The sequence below is a fragment of the Centroberyx affinis genome, unplaced genomic scaffold (assembly GCF_046629955.1).
Source record: "Centroberyx affinis isolate AG114_WGS23_722 - 3 ecotype Tasmania unplaced genomic scaffold, CSIRO-AGI_Caff_v1 ptg001629l_1, whole genome shotgun sequence".
Lineage (NCBI taxonomy): Eukaryota > Metazoa > Chordata > Actinopteri > Beryciformes > Berycidae > Centroberyx > Centroberyx affinis.
Genome location: NW_027280067.1, coordinates 376,950 through 392,340, shown reverse-complemented (window position 1 = coordinate 392,340; position 15,391 = coordinate 376,950). Strand labels below are relative to the sequence as shown.

The window sequence follows — 15,391 nt, the reverse complement described above, 5'->3', positions numbered from 1 at the left end:
TGTAAGTTGTTTTGAATTTTGGAATCTAACCTTATCAGTCTTTGAAAGTGAAAGACAGAAAGTGGTCAGTGGTTGTGTAAAGTGTTGGGGTCTGGGCAGCACGCCCTGACTCCTCTAATCTATATAAATAAACACTCTCTCTCTCTCACCCTCCCCCTGCCTCCCCACTGGGGTTGAGGGCTATCACAGCAATCCTCCACTGCCCCCCTGCCCAAACACTAACACCAGCCTCTACCACAGCCCAGCTACCTCTCTGTGCGCTCGCATTAGCAGCACACTGCGACTACAGGAACTGAAGCTGATACACACTCACTCACACACACACACACACACACACTCACTCCTAGCCACTTACACACTCAATCATATCTCAGTCTGGAGTTAGAGTGAGGAAACAGAATGTCAGGAAAGGAAGCGCTACAGCCAGTGGGAAAGCCAAATTTGCCTCAAGTCTACACAGCTCTCTTCTGACCCATGAGTCTGGTCTAAGGTAGAAATCTGGACTTAAAACATCAGGCAAATACCTGATGATTTCTCTCTAAAACTGGCCACAGCACGTGAGGAAAAAGTGGAGAAAATTAGTTCAGTAGTTAGAAACGCAATCTAAACTTGAATACCGACCTCAAGATCTGGATTTTTACACAGAGAAGACATACATCAAGAGGAAATTCTTGAGATTCTCTTTGTCTCTGACCGCTCACCGTGCTTCAGGTCTTTCAGAGCCTCATCATTTCTAGACGCTGTCGAAGTCTACACAGGAGGAGAGGGAAGAGAGATCACCGGGTTAACCACGAGGTGAGTTAACACACTATTTTTGAAGAAAAGCATAGTGAAGAAACACAGGAAAAACACTTAATCCTGATCCTAACTGAAGGGGTTTGTGCCAGCATTCTCATTAAATGTTCAGTTTACTAAAAAAATTATGGCATTTTGAATACATTTCTTCACATATGTTATCCCTATCATCTTGGATAGTTAATTTTGATTTTTGAGATTGGACATGTATCTCCTACATCTAGAAACAAGAAAGCTAAAGCTGCCCTGGTGTCACCAAAAGGCAAGTCTTGGAGCTGCTCAATTGACAGTGAATGGGACTTTATGTACACACACTCTGAACAGTAATGGTTCTACATAAGAGAAAGGTTGTTTAGGCCTGAAAAACCCTTTTATGGTGCTGTAAAGAAGCCTTTAAAAAACAGAAACCAGGGTTCATTATTCTGATTTGCCTGTTTATTTGTGTTATTTTCTGTGTGCAGTAACAGAATCCAAGGTGATTTTCTAAGATTTTCTGATTCATATTGGTTTCCAATACAATTGATGAATGACGAATGAAGAAGCCCAAACATTAATAAGTTCACAAAGTCAGCCTCCAAACCATTGTCAGTGAAGCAGCTCCAGCTTTTGTCTTCTGATGGTGTCATATCCTTAGTTTTCAAGTTTCTAGCACTTGGAGAAAGTTTGTTCATGTTCTAAAATAGTCTAGTCTTGTTTATTTTATTTTATTTTATTTATTTATTTTAAAATAAACGTTAATCCAACTGTCTAAAATCATATAATATGTATTTATTCTGTCTTAGGCTAGACTTTTTCTTTATATAGCTTCACGATTTAGTGTGTTGATAATGGAGTGAGGCTCTTGGGCTTTAGTGACTGGAAATTTCCTTCAAATGCTGTACATGCTGATGGACAACAGTAACAGGAAAGGCTGTATTTCAAACCCATGAGTTCACTGGGCACTTGGCAAGACTGCAGTCACTAAAACAATCAAGAACAGAATGAAATAGTGGAAGTTGCCCTGTTCTTTTTCTCATAAATTTTGATATATGTGATAAGGAAATGTGTGAAATGAGCGATCATAAAATAATAGTGAGATGAGATGGGAAAATGGGAATGAGAGCTGAAATATAAAGTCCGAAGCTCCTTTCCACTCCTAACATTGTGTAAACAAGAAGTAAATTTATGAAACAACACCCAGTACGAAATTTCTTCAAATTCAATGTCAAAACATTGTATTGACACTTAAGATTATTTGGCTTTATTAGAGCCAGCCAGCTGTTCCTGGCTCATTGTTCTGGGTTGTGGTTATCCTGGAGTTTGGAGGTGGGGTCAAGGCAGTCCATTTCCTCCCACTTAGAGTAGTGTAGTTATCTGTGTTGACTTTCCACACCTTTCACCACATTATTTTAGGAAACCATTACTTAATGGATCAACATTCTTAAGCTTTTCATGATTTTCTTTTGTGGAACTGGTGGGCATGCATGGACAGAGTTTCACTGCAACATGCTATGGGTATTCTTATCCTGTTTCAACACCGGACATGAATAGTAGCATATACTTGAAATACTTGGCTCTCCCTTATGAAAGCATAACATTTCAAAATTGTGAAATACAAGTTCAGTTTATATAGTATTTCCCCAGCTGTAACCCAAAAATTTATCTCACAACCGTTTCAACTGTATGGTTAAAAAAGATCCAGAATTATTGGGTCCATTGTTAATTATGGTGATATTATTATCATGTTAGAAAGAAGAAGAGTAAGAGTATGTTAATTATAGAACTGCAGAAGCTAGATGTTATTGAGATCAAAACATTGTTTGTTTTCCTGCAGAACAAGACACAAGCAAGATGAGTCTGCCACGGAACGGGACGTTGGAGAAGACGGTATCTGAGCCGGGCCACTCTGAGCCAGGCTCTCCGGGGGGAGCAGGGTCAGGGTCAGGGGTCGTGGTGCCTCCCCCATACTCCCTGGGCAGCAGCGAAGCCGTAGACACCCCTCCGGAGTTAAGGGGCTCTCTGGACTGCTGGGCATGCTCTGTGCTGGTCACCGCACAGAACCTGATCATAGCGCTGGTCAACGCTGGGTTAGCCAGCATCGTGTTCGGCACCATCCTCACCCCGGCTCTCGTCATGATCATATTCGGCTTCCTGTGCCACTCCACGGTGAGTCATTCAGAAAGGAAGCTTGAGTATTTTTTTTTTTATTAACCCTGCAATAAGCGACATCAGACCTTATAACCAATCCTGAAACTAATGTGTGCTATGTGGAGATTTCACTGAGACATAATGATATAAACCAATATCCACACAGCAGCCAGCTGTGTTGTTGTGTTCACCTCTTTTCTAAAACTTGTTGTCAAATTCTGCTCCAGAGCAAAGCACTTCCCGGGCCATTCAATAGCTTTTGTGTTTAAAACTAGTTTGTCTCCTCCCTCGCTGTTTAAAAGCGGCCCTCACCCCCTCCCATTCCTGAAAATATTCTTGTAATGGCAGAATCGAAGAAGTGAGGGAGTAAACTTAGTAAACTAGTGAACTTGCTTCCTACCTCTTCACTTGTCATTGTGGGTCATGTAACCTTCAGCGGGCAAAGCGAGAGGTAACGGGCAACACTTCTTCTCAGGAACGTTTAGCATAGCTATTAGCATTTACGCACGGTGCTTTGCAATTTTGTCCTTGATAGTCCTCCGTAGTGCAGTGGCTTTGCTGTGTGTTATTTACAAATGTGTTGCGGTTTCTGTCGCCCTCTAGTGGTCAGAAAATGTTGCTTATTGCAGCTGAGAGATGAGAGAGAACAGATGCAGTGTGAAAAGGACTGGGTCAGACTAGAAGTTTTGTATGGGGAATAATGAATAGCTGGGAGCAATTTTGTATGTATGTGTGTGTGTGTGTATGTGCACTCCTTTGCCTTTGTCAGTGACTTGATATCCATGCCACTATTTATATTCATATTCATGCTTCTTTCCTCCTGGTGGTTTCCAGGTGCAGCCCCATGGCACGTCTCTGTATTGTTCAGACCTGCTGGATGACGGCGGCTGTGTGGCTCTGTTGGTTGTGGGCTTTCTGCTGCTCACCCCTCTGCTGGTCCTGGCCCTCGCCGCCTACTGCCGCCTGGCCCGACACCTCCAGCTGGGCCTGTGCTTCATTCCCTACAGCCGCGCTGTCTACAAGAACCTGCCCGCCTCGCACCACCGGGGTGCGGGTGCAGGAGGCTGCTGCGGCCAGCAGGGAGCGGCAGAGAGAGAGGGGAAAGGCAGTGTATGGGTGTAGCAGAGAAGAGGAGAGGAGAGGAGTGGAGAGGGGAGGAGAGGATAGGGGAAGGGGGGTGTATTTGGAAGTACTAAACTGATTGTCAAAGAGTCACATGTCAATTGAATTGACAGGGACTATGTATCTGTTTGATGTCTAGAGTTGGGTTGATATTGATCTGAGTCTCTTTTTAAACAGCAAACCGCTAAATTTAAATGCTGCATGAAGTACTAATAACAGCCATTGTAAAAATTCATTGTATTTCATCATTCATATTGATTGTTTCAAAGTGATATTGCTTTTTTATATTCAACCCTGATATATTTTTTACAACTTTCTACAATAAAGTGCATCTTGTACTACAAGCTCAGCTTTGTATTTTGCATAAAAAATAGCTGGACCCCTAACAAGATGGACTCATAATGGAGACTATTTGATTTAAGAGAGAAGGAGGTGGAGTTAAAAGAGGAGAAGCAGCTATGTTACTTTATCTGTTTTTGAATAGATTTAATAGGTAAAATATTTGTGCCAATTGCTGATGACTTGTGTCCCATGTTGAGAACATCAATGAATGTAGGCTTAAAATAAGTCAGTGTATTTTCCAATGGATTGCAGTACTGCTAGTGGTTAGAGTCATCAGAATACCAACAGATGAAATGTTACATTTTGGTCTTGCTCTTATTCCTCAGGCACATGTTTCTACAGTTGTCCTTCAGCTCTCCAAATAACAGCTTGTCTGCAATGTTGGTATTTCTCATTAAAACTCATATGTCCCACTAGTTGCAAGCTGTTTTAGCCAAGGGCAGTTAAATCACTTTGTGATTTTCTCTGCCATTTTGATCACTTTGTAACATAGATGTACAATCTGGTTCCTAGATTATCATTTTACTCACATTGCCCATATGCAAATTTCACTTAGAAGCTGCTGTTACGCCCCACCCTTGGTCGGCCCTATGGGGCGAACAACACTCCACCATTGACCCAAAATAATACTCTACCGACACCTTTTAAAATACCCAAGCCATGGGATTTATTAACATAAATACATACAAAACAACCAAGACACTAAATCAAGACTGTCAAAAGACAACAACACTAAATAGAATCCCAGGCTGAGAGGCAGCAAGACCAGCAGTCTGTAAATCAGAAGCCTCTCCCTGGAACAGGAGCCTGGAGCATTTAACCACTTCATTTCCTGGGCCAGGTGCACCTCACTGAGGACTGATCAGGTGTAGAAGACCTGGGCGGAGCTATAGAGACAGGAGAGGAAAAGGGACAAACAGCACAGGGAACACATACAGCCGTAACAGCTGCTGCAAGCTAATTGTTTCAGCAGAGATATTACTGGTTGATGGACCTTTTTCAAAGGCCATGAATTCACATTAAATGTGACTGAAATCAGTGATCTGGCAGTCTAAAGTTCCCATATACAAATGGTCTCAGCCTATTGTTTGGAGCTGCAGTGCTGAAAACGGTGGACAAACTGTAATATATCATAACTGTGGAACAGAAATAGTAGCACAAATGAGATCAGTCTGGCTGATGATTTGGTTTTTACTCTAAAACACTTAGATCATGATGCAGATTCTTCATTATGATATGGACCAGTAGTCCGTTTTCCCCATCTGTAACTGAATATATTATTCACATAAAGGCATACTTAAGGTTTTTGTCCAGTTTTGTGCACATCATTTATGTTCAGGACATTGTACTGAGTCTTACTCCTATGGAGTCACTAAGAAAAACAACAGATTTATGTGACACTGCCCACTGCAATTACAGGACAGAAATATTAAACATTTAGTTAGCATTTAATTTTCCACTCTTGACATGTTCAGTTACTATCAGTCTGTTACTTACAGTGGTAAAGGTCAATGTATAGCACAGGAATGACAGATGCCAGTTATTGAAGATTAAACGTGACTACATTTTCTGACTTTTGCCCATTTGATACATCAGGTCTATTGGAATAACCACATGGTGACACCTTTGCCTGTGAAAATGGGTCTGTACAAAAAACAGGTCACACAGGAGGATAATCTTCACACTTATGAACATAAATGAATGAATTGAAATCACATCAATTGGAACAACAGCAGGACAATAAGTGTCGATTCATTGTAGGGGAATATTACCCAGTTAAAGAACTGAGAAATGTTATTCCTGAGATTTAGGACAGCCCAATCAATATTTGTGAATATTAACCAGATAACTAAGTAGCCTGTGATGAGATCAACATGCAAAATATGGAGCAGCTCTGGAGACAACGAAAAGAGACAGGGTCAATGTGAGACCGCCCAGGAGAATCGTATGAGGATAAGAGTACAGTTTGTGATTCAGAACTAATAGTACAAAGTCAGAATAGCAAGCTGCTCAAGCAAGCTGTGGTTCCACAAAATTAGTTTCCCATTAAGATTTTACATCTTGATGGTAGACTACATGAGTGATGGTCAGCTGCTGTTACAAGATCTTGATGTCATCACAGGCTTTGGGAGAAAATTGTTCTTGTTAACAGGCATTGATTTGTCAGTCCTTGACCACAGGGTTAAAAAAATAAAAAAAATAAAAATAGTGCTATTCCCCTTTAAATCCACTAGGTGGACCCAGAGACATCATCTGGCATCTGAGTCTCACTAGCAAGTAGCACATTAACTTAATTCTACACCCTGAAGAAGGCGCAAGCCGACACGCGTTGGTGTATTTTTAATGATTCTAGCCCATTGAATTAAAGGCCTTTTATCTTTTTCCAACCTCCTTGAGTGCCTGGACCTGGATTTCTTTCATTTTGTTTTTGGTCATCAGTCTTCCTCTCTCTCTGAAGTATTCCCTTCCATGAGCACCAGTGCTTTGAGGGACACCAGTAGTGCTCCTGCTACCTTTCTCTCTAACTTAATTCTGTTGCCAAAATTGTATTCACCACTGCTTCTGGAGGGAAGGAAGTCACAGTGCTGGAGCTGCAAGTATGTTTCACACAAATGAATATGCAGTAAAACCATTTGAAAGAGTTATAAATCCTTTATTCATATATAAATTACACACAAAAGGTCTGGCATGTGTTTGGATAAAACAAAATAATGAAATGTTTTCCTTTAATGTGGTGGATAAAACTGCTGGTATGTTTTAATATAGTGCTTTAATAGATCCTTATTTCACATTGAAACTTTGGTTTTTATGACTGTCTGGATTTCTTTGCTTTGTATGGTTATCTGGAGTGTGAGGTTAACAGGGCTGGTTGTTGATATTCATTAATAATCTGTGATGTGGGGCTTTATATGGGGCTGTGAATGCACCAGGAGCCAGGGTGCCACGTCCGTCTTCATCCACTTGGCCCATGATTATGTAGTTCAAACCTGATAGAAAGAAAGATTGACCCAAAAGATTGATCAGTGTTATATTTTTGAGCATTTTGGAAACCCTAATGCAAATTGATTTGTGGTGTATGAGTGCATGCAATCTGTAAAGCCAAGAAATCAATACCTCTGCGCAGTAATGGACACTTCTTGCATTGTGACAACAGCTTGACCGACATGGCTTCTCCAACTTGGGTGATGGTTAGTCGACCCGCCTTGTAGGCCTTAATGAGGGAGACACTAACATGGACAGTGCCCCGAGGCCCAGGGGTTAGAGATGTCACCTTCCCTGTCAACACTGGGGAAAAGGAGGGTTCAGTTAGTATACAACATTTAATTGGTTATGGCGTAATGTCAGTTGTAGGATTCATTTGTGAAAGTATAGGGAACTCACCAAATTCACTGGCACAGAAACTAGTCTTGATAGTTCCATCTCTTTTACATGCCTTGGCACACAGTGGATTTTGAGGGACTAGACAACACACAAAGTATGCACAGTTAGTATGATACATACAGTATAATGACCACACACACACACACACACACACACACACACACACACACACACACACACACACAGACACAGCACACACATAACTTCACTTACCTGGCCTCTTTCCATTTGGCCTCGTGACCACCCTCCTGTCCTGGCCTGTGGTGCCTGGTATGCGGACTCTCGTTGGCTTGACTTTTTTGGGTCTGTCAGTGGGCTCTGGGGCAGGAGGAGCCATATGTGTGGTGGTGGGCTTGGGTGGCTGGGTGGTGGTGGTGACAGCGGGACTTTTTGGTGCTTTGGGTTTGACAGCAGGTTTTGAGGGGACTGACCGCGCACCGGAGTCAATAGTCTGTGTCCCAGAACCACTTGGGATGCTGGTGTAGCTGGCAAGGAATCCATCAGACGTGACGCTGAGGTCAGACACAAACTGGACCAGCATCACATTGCCATTGGTAATAATGGGCCTGTGGGAGGCACAAGAGAAGTAGGTAGGTGAAAAGGTGGAAAATTATCAACAGTCAATTAAGAACTAAATGCCAAGAAAATATCAACAGCCATAAAGAAATCCATTTTAGCGTAAGTTGCTGCTACTTACTCAGGAGCCCTGTCACCACAGTATTTTCCAATTAGACGAGAGTCATCTTTCTCTCCACCGTTAAAGAATGCCACATAGTCAAAGCGGCAATAGCTGTCAGCCTCCAAGACAAACTTATCAAACTTCACCTGAATTACCTGGTACCCAAACATAAGGACAGAAACACAGATATTTGAACTTTAATTGGAATGAATACTTCAGAAACTGTCCTTGTATGGTGTGTGTGCACAAACTGTTTGAAAAATAACATGTTTGCATGCTGGGAGTGAGTGTGCCAGCGACCATATCAGGTTCCACAGTGATAAGCCAGGAGCAGCTGGTTCCTGGTGGGTATTTCTTGTCTGGCCAGTTGGGTGTTTTGATTTCTCCCTGAGCCTTTGTTATCTTCCCCCCACAGAATTCTTGGTCTGAAACAAACACATGGGCACTCCATTAGGAAAATGAATAAAGATATCAAGTGATTACACTCTAAAATGTGACAGCGTACCGTCTACGTAGGGTTTGCCTCCGCTGAAATAGGCCACAAACCCTCTGCCCTGCATCTCTGCGTCAGACACCATCTGTAGCATCATGGTGTTGGTCGTGGAAATGAGAGCGCCGGGCCGGAAAGTTCCGCAAAAGCGACCCAGCTTTTGCACCATGTTGGAGTTGCCGTTGTAAACATCCAGATAGTCATAGCGACATTGTGAGTCAGCCTCCAGGTCAAAAATGCGGAAGGAGAGCATGACCACGTTGCCCTCTGGGACCTGGAAACCAGAGAGTTCCTGTGAGTCTGTGGCTGAATGATAGAGTAAGCATTTAGATATGTGGCGGCCGGGGTAAGTGACTCACGGTGATGTGCCAGGTGCATTTGCTGTTTGGTTTGTAGAAGCTTGGAAACCCTTCACTGCCAACAAAACCAGAGTCTGCAACCAGGTCTCCTCCGCAGTGGAACACAGGTCTGCAAACCAGGAGTGTGGACAGTGAGACGGAGGAGAGGAAGCAGTTATATTAGGCAGAGAATATCATGGAGAGTATACGGCAGTGATTACTGTATGTCAATCAGACAATGCAATCTTCTTAGTGCATAAGCACATTAAGATACTCGGCCTCTTACAGCCCTGCCACAGATACAGTTTGAGTATTTTGCTTCACTTCCTCAGCAGATTGTATCTAAAGCTTTCAACAAACATGCCTCCTCTTGGATTCCTTGAACTGGTGTCCTCAGATTACCGAGAAGGGATTTGTTACTTTTTCTTTTTGTATTTCAGTGTATTACTTTATAAATTAAATCCTCCTTTTGCCTCTGAGTCGGTATGAAATACATCAGTGTGAGTAAACAAGGATCTGAGTAATCAGACCATCATGCACATGCAACAGAGTGTAGAGATTGTTAACTGGGTATTTTTTTCGCCAATTGAGGTCTGTAAGTAGAAGAAATTTTGCAAGAAGAAACAAAACTAGAAATCAAAGCTTGCCAGGTCAATCCCTAAGCTCTGTAGCAGAAACATGATTTCAGGATGATTTATCAACATAGACCCTTGCTTACTCATATTCATTTATTATAATCATGGACTCAATACTACCTCAAAATAATTTTAATAGCAGAATCACATCTGAATTACAAGATATTCAACAAATTAATGATACAATGAAATACAAAAAGGCTAAAAAATGAAACCTTAAAAATAATTATGAAGAGTCTGGTGATATTAATGGGTTGCAGACATCTAGAGGTTTTGGGTAGGCCTACATACTAAGAATGACTACTCATGGAATAATCTTAATCTAACGCAATACTTTTGGGGACACGGAGAAAATGGAGGAACATGAACAAACAAGGGCTGCAGTTCTTTAACTATTTATTTGATGTGGCTGACAGTACCCACAAATTAAAGCTGACAGCTTGTTTTAACCTTATAGTTACTGTGGCACTTCATGTGGGGGAGCAAAACAATGAAGTGTGTTGCTTTCCAAATACTTGGAGCTCTCTCAGTCTCAAAGCTCATTTCACAGAATGGAAAATTCCCTAGTTCAGACTATTGCCAGCAGAGATACATACGGCCCATCTGTGTACAAGTGGGCCAATAACAATATGCCTTAGAAAGTTATTATTTCTTGCCATTTTACAGTTTGTTGTCCACGATGACAGCCACATATGAGTTGAAATAGCAAAAACATCATAACAGGCCCCAAAAATGCAAAATATATTATGTTGTTCACCACCACTCAGTGTGTATTTATACTCTTTATACTGTTATGAGTAGATGTATTTATATGTCATCCTTGTCAGCAGGTGAAAATGATGTAAAATGTACTCATCCTCTATGCCCCATTCTTAAGAAAAGACATATCATTGTTGAAGAAAGAAAACAATAGCATCCATGCTCATCAATATCCAGGAAATCACAACTCAGATTCAATGGAAAAATCAACTCTTTCGCAAAATAAGAGCTCAGACAGGAGGACCCCAGCAGAGTGAGACGCCTACTGATCCGAGCCAAGATGTCCAGCCAGAGCCAATCCATTCTGATTCGACCCCACAGGCAGAACCAAAAGCATTAACATCTGTGGCAGCTCAGCCACTGTAGACTCAGCTTGCCTCACATCATGAGCCAGAAACCAACAGGACAACTCTGTGCCCAAGCAAACACTGAGCTGGAAAGAATTCACTTACTGAGAGAGGAAAGAATTCAGAGCATGTATTTTTCATCTTAACGTTGCACACTCGTATGAACTAAATGACTCTATTTTGGTTAAAACTGTCATGAGGAATAGTATCCTGACTAAAAACATCATCACCCAGTCACATGAATGAACACTGTAACTCATGTCAAGAAGATACTGTCCATGGCAAACTTCCCAAATGCATACATTCTGCAAACAGTACTATCTCACCTGGTGTAGTTAGTCTGCTGTTGTTGCCCCTGAGCCCGCGCCCATCCTAAACTCAGACACAGGAACAAGGAGAGACCCCAGATGCAGCCCACACGTGTCATGATGCAGCAGCGTGCACACAAAGCAACAGACTATCACAGAAAAGGGGAGATGGTAGCGGGAGGCGAGAGGTGAGAGACAGGGGGAGGAGGCCACTTGGGAGGGGCGGAGAGAGTGAATGACCGGGGAAGAATGGGAAAAAGGAGTTTGGAGAATGGATAAATAGACAGACAGAGATGCTGAAAGGACAGCAGCGGTGAGAAAGAGCCATGAGGGGGGATGACGTGAGTGGGAAGGGAGGGGAGAAAAAGCTTTAATTAGAACCAGATGTCTCCTCTATAATAACACTGGTTTCAATATAACAGAGAGGGCATCGAGGAAAAAAGGGTAGAGAGGAACTAGCATCAGTAGCTGTGGTTGAGTCTTTCTGCAAATAGATTTACTTGAGTTTTTGGTGTAGATTGTGTTTTTTGACAGCAGAAGTTTCTCTTATGGCCTTAACATTGTTGTCAGATGATAGAGAAACTCTGAAGTAGTAGTAGTAGTTTGGATAGTGAGCAGCTCTGAATGTCTCTCGTCCATCCTTAGAGCCTGGCTGATCGTTAGGCCGGGTGCACAGGTGGAGGCAGAGCCTGAGGCTCTGGAAGCTGTGGCACTTAACAAGTAAGGCCATGCCTCTCCACATTCCAGTGCACAACCTTTAATTAAGTAAACAGAATCATTCTTAATAACATTATTGAGTCGTTTTTATTAATGCACCGTAACCAACAATACATAACAGATCTAATAGGAGCTCTATGTATGGACTAGACAACAAATATCACCGGTATCGTAAAACTAATAATCTCTTTCCTCTAACCCTATTTCCCTAAGCCCCAGGGGCTCCTTTGGCTCCGTAACATCTGAGCCAGAGAGCTTCTATTTGCCCCCGCAATCCACCAAGGCAGGAATAACACACCAGAGGGGGAAGTGTTCTCTGTGTGTGCAGATTTGCTGATGAGCCAACCCTTTGGCCTAGATTGCTGGGGCCTGTAGAGGGGATGCTGTTTCAATTATGCTATAAACCGGGCCACATTTAGGGACTAGAGAGCTGCAGCACCTTGATCAAAGTCTGGAAGAAGCAGACAGGACAGCCAAGAGTTTCACATAGCAGCATTCTAACAGAGGGATTTTGTTTCCAGCTACAGGTGGCCTATGACTTTGTCTGAGGTTTCCTTACTTAAATCACCTCAAGGTTTTATAACCTGCTTAAAATAATGTTGCTGCCACAGGCAAAGACTTGAAAATACATTGATGGGCTTGCTGCTCCTGGTGCGCTGGTGAAATGAACATTCCCTGGTCCTGCTGTGGGGTGTTTGTGTAAAACTTAAACCCTGATAAGAGGCAGCACAAGCAGGAATGTGGTGACGTGCGCTGTCTGCTGGGGGCGGATGGCGTCTGAGTGCGCGCGACTGCGCCGCTGCAGCCATTATGTGTGGGAGTAACAGTGACCTTTACACTCAGCAGGAATCCAAGCCAAGGGTGTAGGTTTCTGCCACAACTCCTGAAGGATCCTTCAAGTTGGACACACATTCCTTTTTGGAGAGTCAAATGGAGAAGCAGTGGGGGAGTATGGGGCTGGGTAGAGGCGGAGAAAGACTGGTGAGGTCAGGACAGTTTGAGGAAATGTGAAAACAGAAAACAAACTTAACATAATTTGATAGTTGAGAGAGACAGCCGAACAGTTTTTTCATGTCTTCCTGATCCAGCAGATCACTGCACTATTACTGTACACGTTACTGTGCAAATAGCTCTCCTATTATGTCTGAGCTAATCTCTGCAGTTTATTACAACACTAATCAATTTGACATGTGTAAACATGCAAGAGGGAGCAGCAGAAGTGGAAAGCAGACTGAAAACTGGCCCCCTAACGCGTGCAGTTGTGTGAACCCATCTGAGAAGGTAACAAACCGAAACTGATGATTTCATAACAATCGTACACCCATCTGTTCTCTGTAATTGTGGTTTCTCTCAAAGGCACTCTCTCCAGTTTAAAAAAAAAAAAAAAAGATCACAGTCTTCCAAAAACACACGATTTTCACATGACCTGAGAAACGAGCAGAAACATGCAAAAAAAAGAAAGAAGATTTGTCAAGAATAATAGTGTCCTGCTATTAATCAGAGAGATCCTGAAACAGCATGACAGATGGAAGCAGGCACCAGAAGGCTCCAAACTGAAAGCATGAGGAGGAATGTTGAGTACATCTACACTGAATGTATAAAACATCAGGGACATCTTGATATTGAGTTGCAGCCCCTTTTGCACAACCCACATCTCAGTTGTCTCAAAGCTTAGAAATCCTTCTCCAACTCGTCTGCTTCTCCTTACCTACATTTCCTCCTTTGTGATTGGTATAGATTTAATGAGAGAAAACAATAAGGGATCATGGCTTTTACCTGGATTCACCTCATCAGTGTGCTTCATGAAAAGAGTAAGTGTCACTAATATTTTGTACATTCAGTGTATGGGTGATGCTGTTCCTGTGCCTAAAGGGCAGGTCACAACATGCCGTCTGGGATTCACTGGACATTGCATTGAAGTCTGTAGACATCACAAGGAAACAGACACACTGTGGTTGCATGTGTTTGATGTTAATCAATAGCTAAAATTCAGCACATATTTGAACATTTGATCACAACTTAAAGCTATAAGCCGTCCCTGGGTTTTCATGGCAACTGCTCAGGAGGCACATCACTATTTGCCTGAGTAAGTCCAGGGACGGAAATGACAAAGTCTTAGTGAGAAAAACGTATCCTGTTCACAATGGAAACAGCAACACTTAACATAAAAACATCTGTTTTCCCCAAGTATTAGACAAAAATGTGCTCTCTATTCTCGAATATGAAAAGCACAGTGGAATTGCTCAACTCATTTATCACTGTTGCATGGTTGTTCCTCATAGTTGATGATTTGGTCATTAAAGTTTTGGTCAAAGAAGTATTGTTGCTGCATTGTTGTACCTCACTTTACCTGCAGTATATACAAGAGCAATGACAACAACAAAGTAATAGTAGTAGAAGCAGTTGTAGTAGTAGCAGTAGTAGTAGTGTTATTGTATTATATAGTAATGGTATTGTTGTTGTTAATGTTATTATAAATTGTATTTATATAGCACATTTCAAAACAGAGTTAAGAAGTGCTTTACAATGAGACAGCTAAAAGCCAAAAAGACAATAAAAATGCCAGACATGAATCAAAGACACAGTTACAGAAGAATAAAGGAAGCAGATGCAACGATAATAAAATAGATGATTTTGCCTAGTGGCCTGGATGGTAAATGCCCATTGATCTCTAAACTAGACAGAATGGCCAGGAGGGCTCTTAAGGGGTTAAAAGATCTGAGAAGTAGCTTGGAGCGAGACTTAGCCTGAGCCTGAAAAGTTGTCAGGAAAATCTGAAAGTCTTTTCCAAAACTAACAGGTAGCCAATGTATAAAAGCTATAATACTCTATACATTCATTCATTCTTGTTCAGGTAAGATTTTATTAGCAGTAGCCTACCTGTAATATTTACGTCATTGGTGACATAGCAGTGGGAGCAATGTGTTAATATGAGCAAAACTTTCAAAATAAAACTCCCTCTGGACATTTTTAACTGAATAACATTATATAGCTGTTTTTCAGATGTGTGCTGTTTGTCAGACTTCTTCTCTCAACCCAAGTTCAGTAATAATCAAGTATGCAGCATTTAGATGTTGTGAAGCTCTTGTTCGGGCAATATGAATGTGTTATAAACAGCAGTGTAGTAATGTAGTATTACTGAACATTTTCATCAGCTAGTCACATTTAATGAATTTTGATGTGTTTTAAAAACCATTTCCATGGAAATTAAAAACACATCACCCTGAATTGTTGTTTGAGATGTCTTTGGGAAAAGAGATGACATGCTTTGCCCTTATGCTGTACAGCCAATCACTAAAAAACATCCCAAATACAAATAATCTGACACTGCGCCAGGGGTTTGAACTATGA

General features: G+C 41.8%; 2 protein-coding genes across 2 annotated transcripts; one reads left to right on the top strand and one right to left on the bottom strand.

Moving 5' to 3' along the window:
* Positions 1–219: 219 nt before the first annotated feature.
* tmem88a (transmembrane protein 88 a) lies at positions 220–4,793 on the top strand. Its single transcript, XM_071528177.1, has 3 exons — positions 220–795; positions 2,609–2,940; positions 3,757–4,793. The coding sequence occupies exons 2-3, from the start codon at positions 2,626–2,628 to the stop codon at positions 4,042–4,044; spliced, it is 603 nt and encodes a 200-aa protein (XP_071384278.1). The 5' UTR covers positions 220–795; positions 2,609–2,625; the 3' UTR covers positions 4,045–4,793.
* A 2,231-nt stretch (positions 4,794–7,024) lies between these two features.
* Positions 7,025–11,520, bottom strand: pcolcea (procollagen C-endopeptidase enhancer a). Its single transcript, XM_071528170.1, has 9 exons — positions 11,342–11,520; positions 9,296–9,404; positions 8,952–9,210; positions 8,747–8,871; positions 8,465–8,601; positions 7,981–8,333; positions 7,768–7,845; positions 7,501–7,671; positions 7,025–7,373 (listed from the first exon to the last, which is right to left on the bottom strand). The coding sequence occupies exons 1-9, from the start codon at positions 11,440–11,442 to the stop codon at positions 7,243–7,245; spliced, it is 1,464 nt and encodes a 487-aa protein (XP_071384271.1). The 5' UTR covers positions 11,443–11,520; the 3' UTR covers positions 7,025–7,242.
* Between the last annotated feature and the right edge of the window lie 3,871 nt (positions 11,521–15,391).

Excerpts from the sequence above, each read along its gene's own strand:
- tmem88a (XM_071528177.1), top strand. The coding sequence starts at position 2,626 with ATGAGTCTGCCACGGAACGGGACGTTGGAGAAGACGGTATCTGAGCCG. Across the intron at positions 2,941-3,756 it reads GCTTCCTGTGCCACTCCACG|GTGCAGCCCCATGGCACGTC; the intron begins GTGAGTCATTCA and ends GGTGGTTTCCAG.
- pcolcea (XM_071528170.1), bottom strand. The coding sequence starts at position 11,442 with ATGACACGTGTGGGCTGCATCTGGGGTCTCTCCTTGTTCCTGTGTCTG. Across the intron at positions 9,211-9,295 it reads AATGCACCTGGCACATCACC|GTCCCAGAGGGCAACGTGGT; the intron begins GTGAGTCACTTA and ends TCTGGTTTCCAG. Across the intron at positions 7,846-7,980 it reads GCCAAATGGAAAGAGGCCAG|TCCCTCAAAATCCACTGTGT; the intron begins GTAAGTGAAGTT and ends TGTGTTGTCTAG.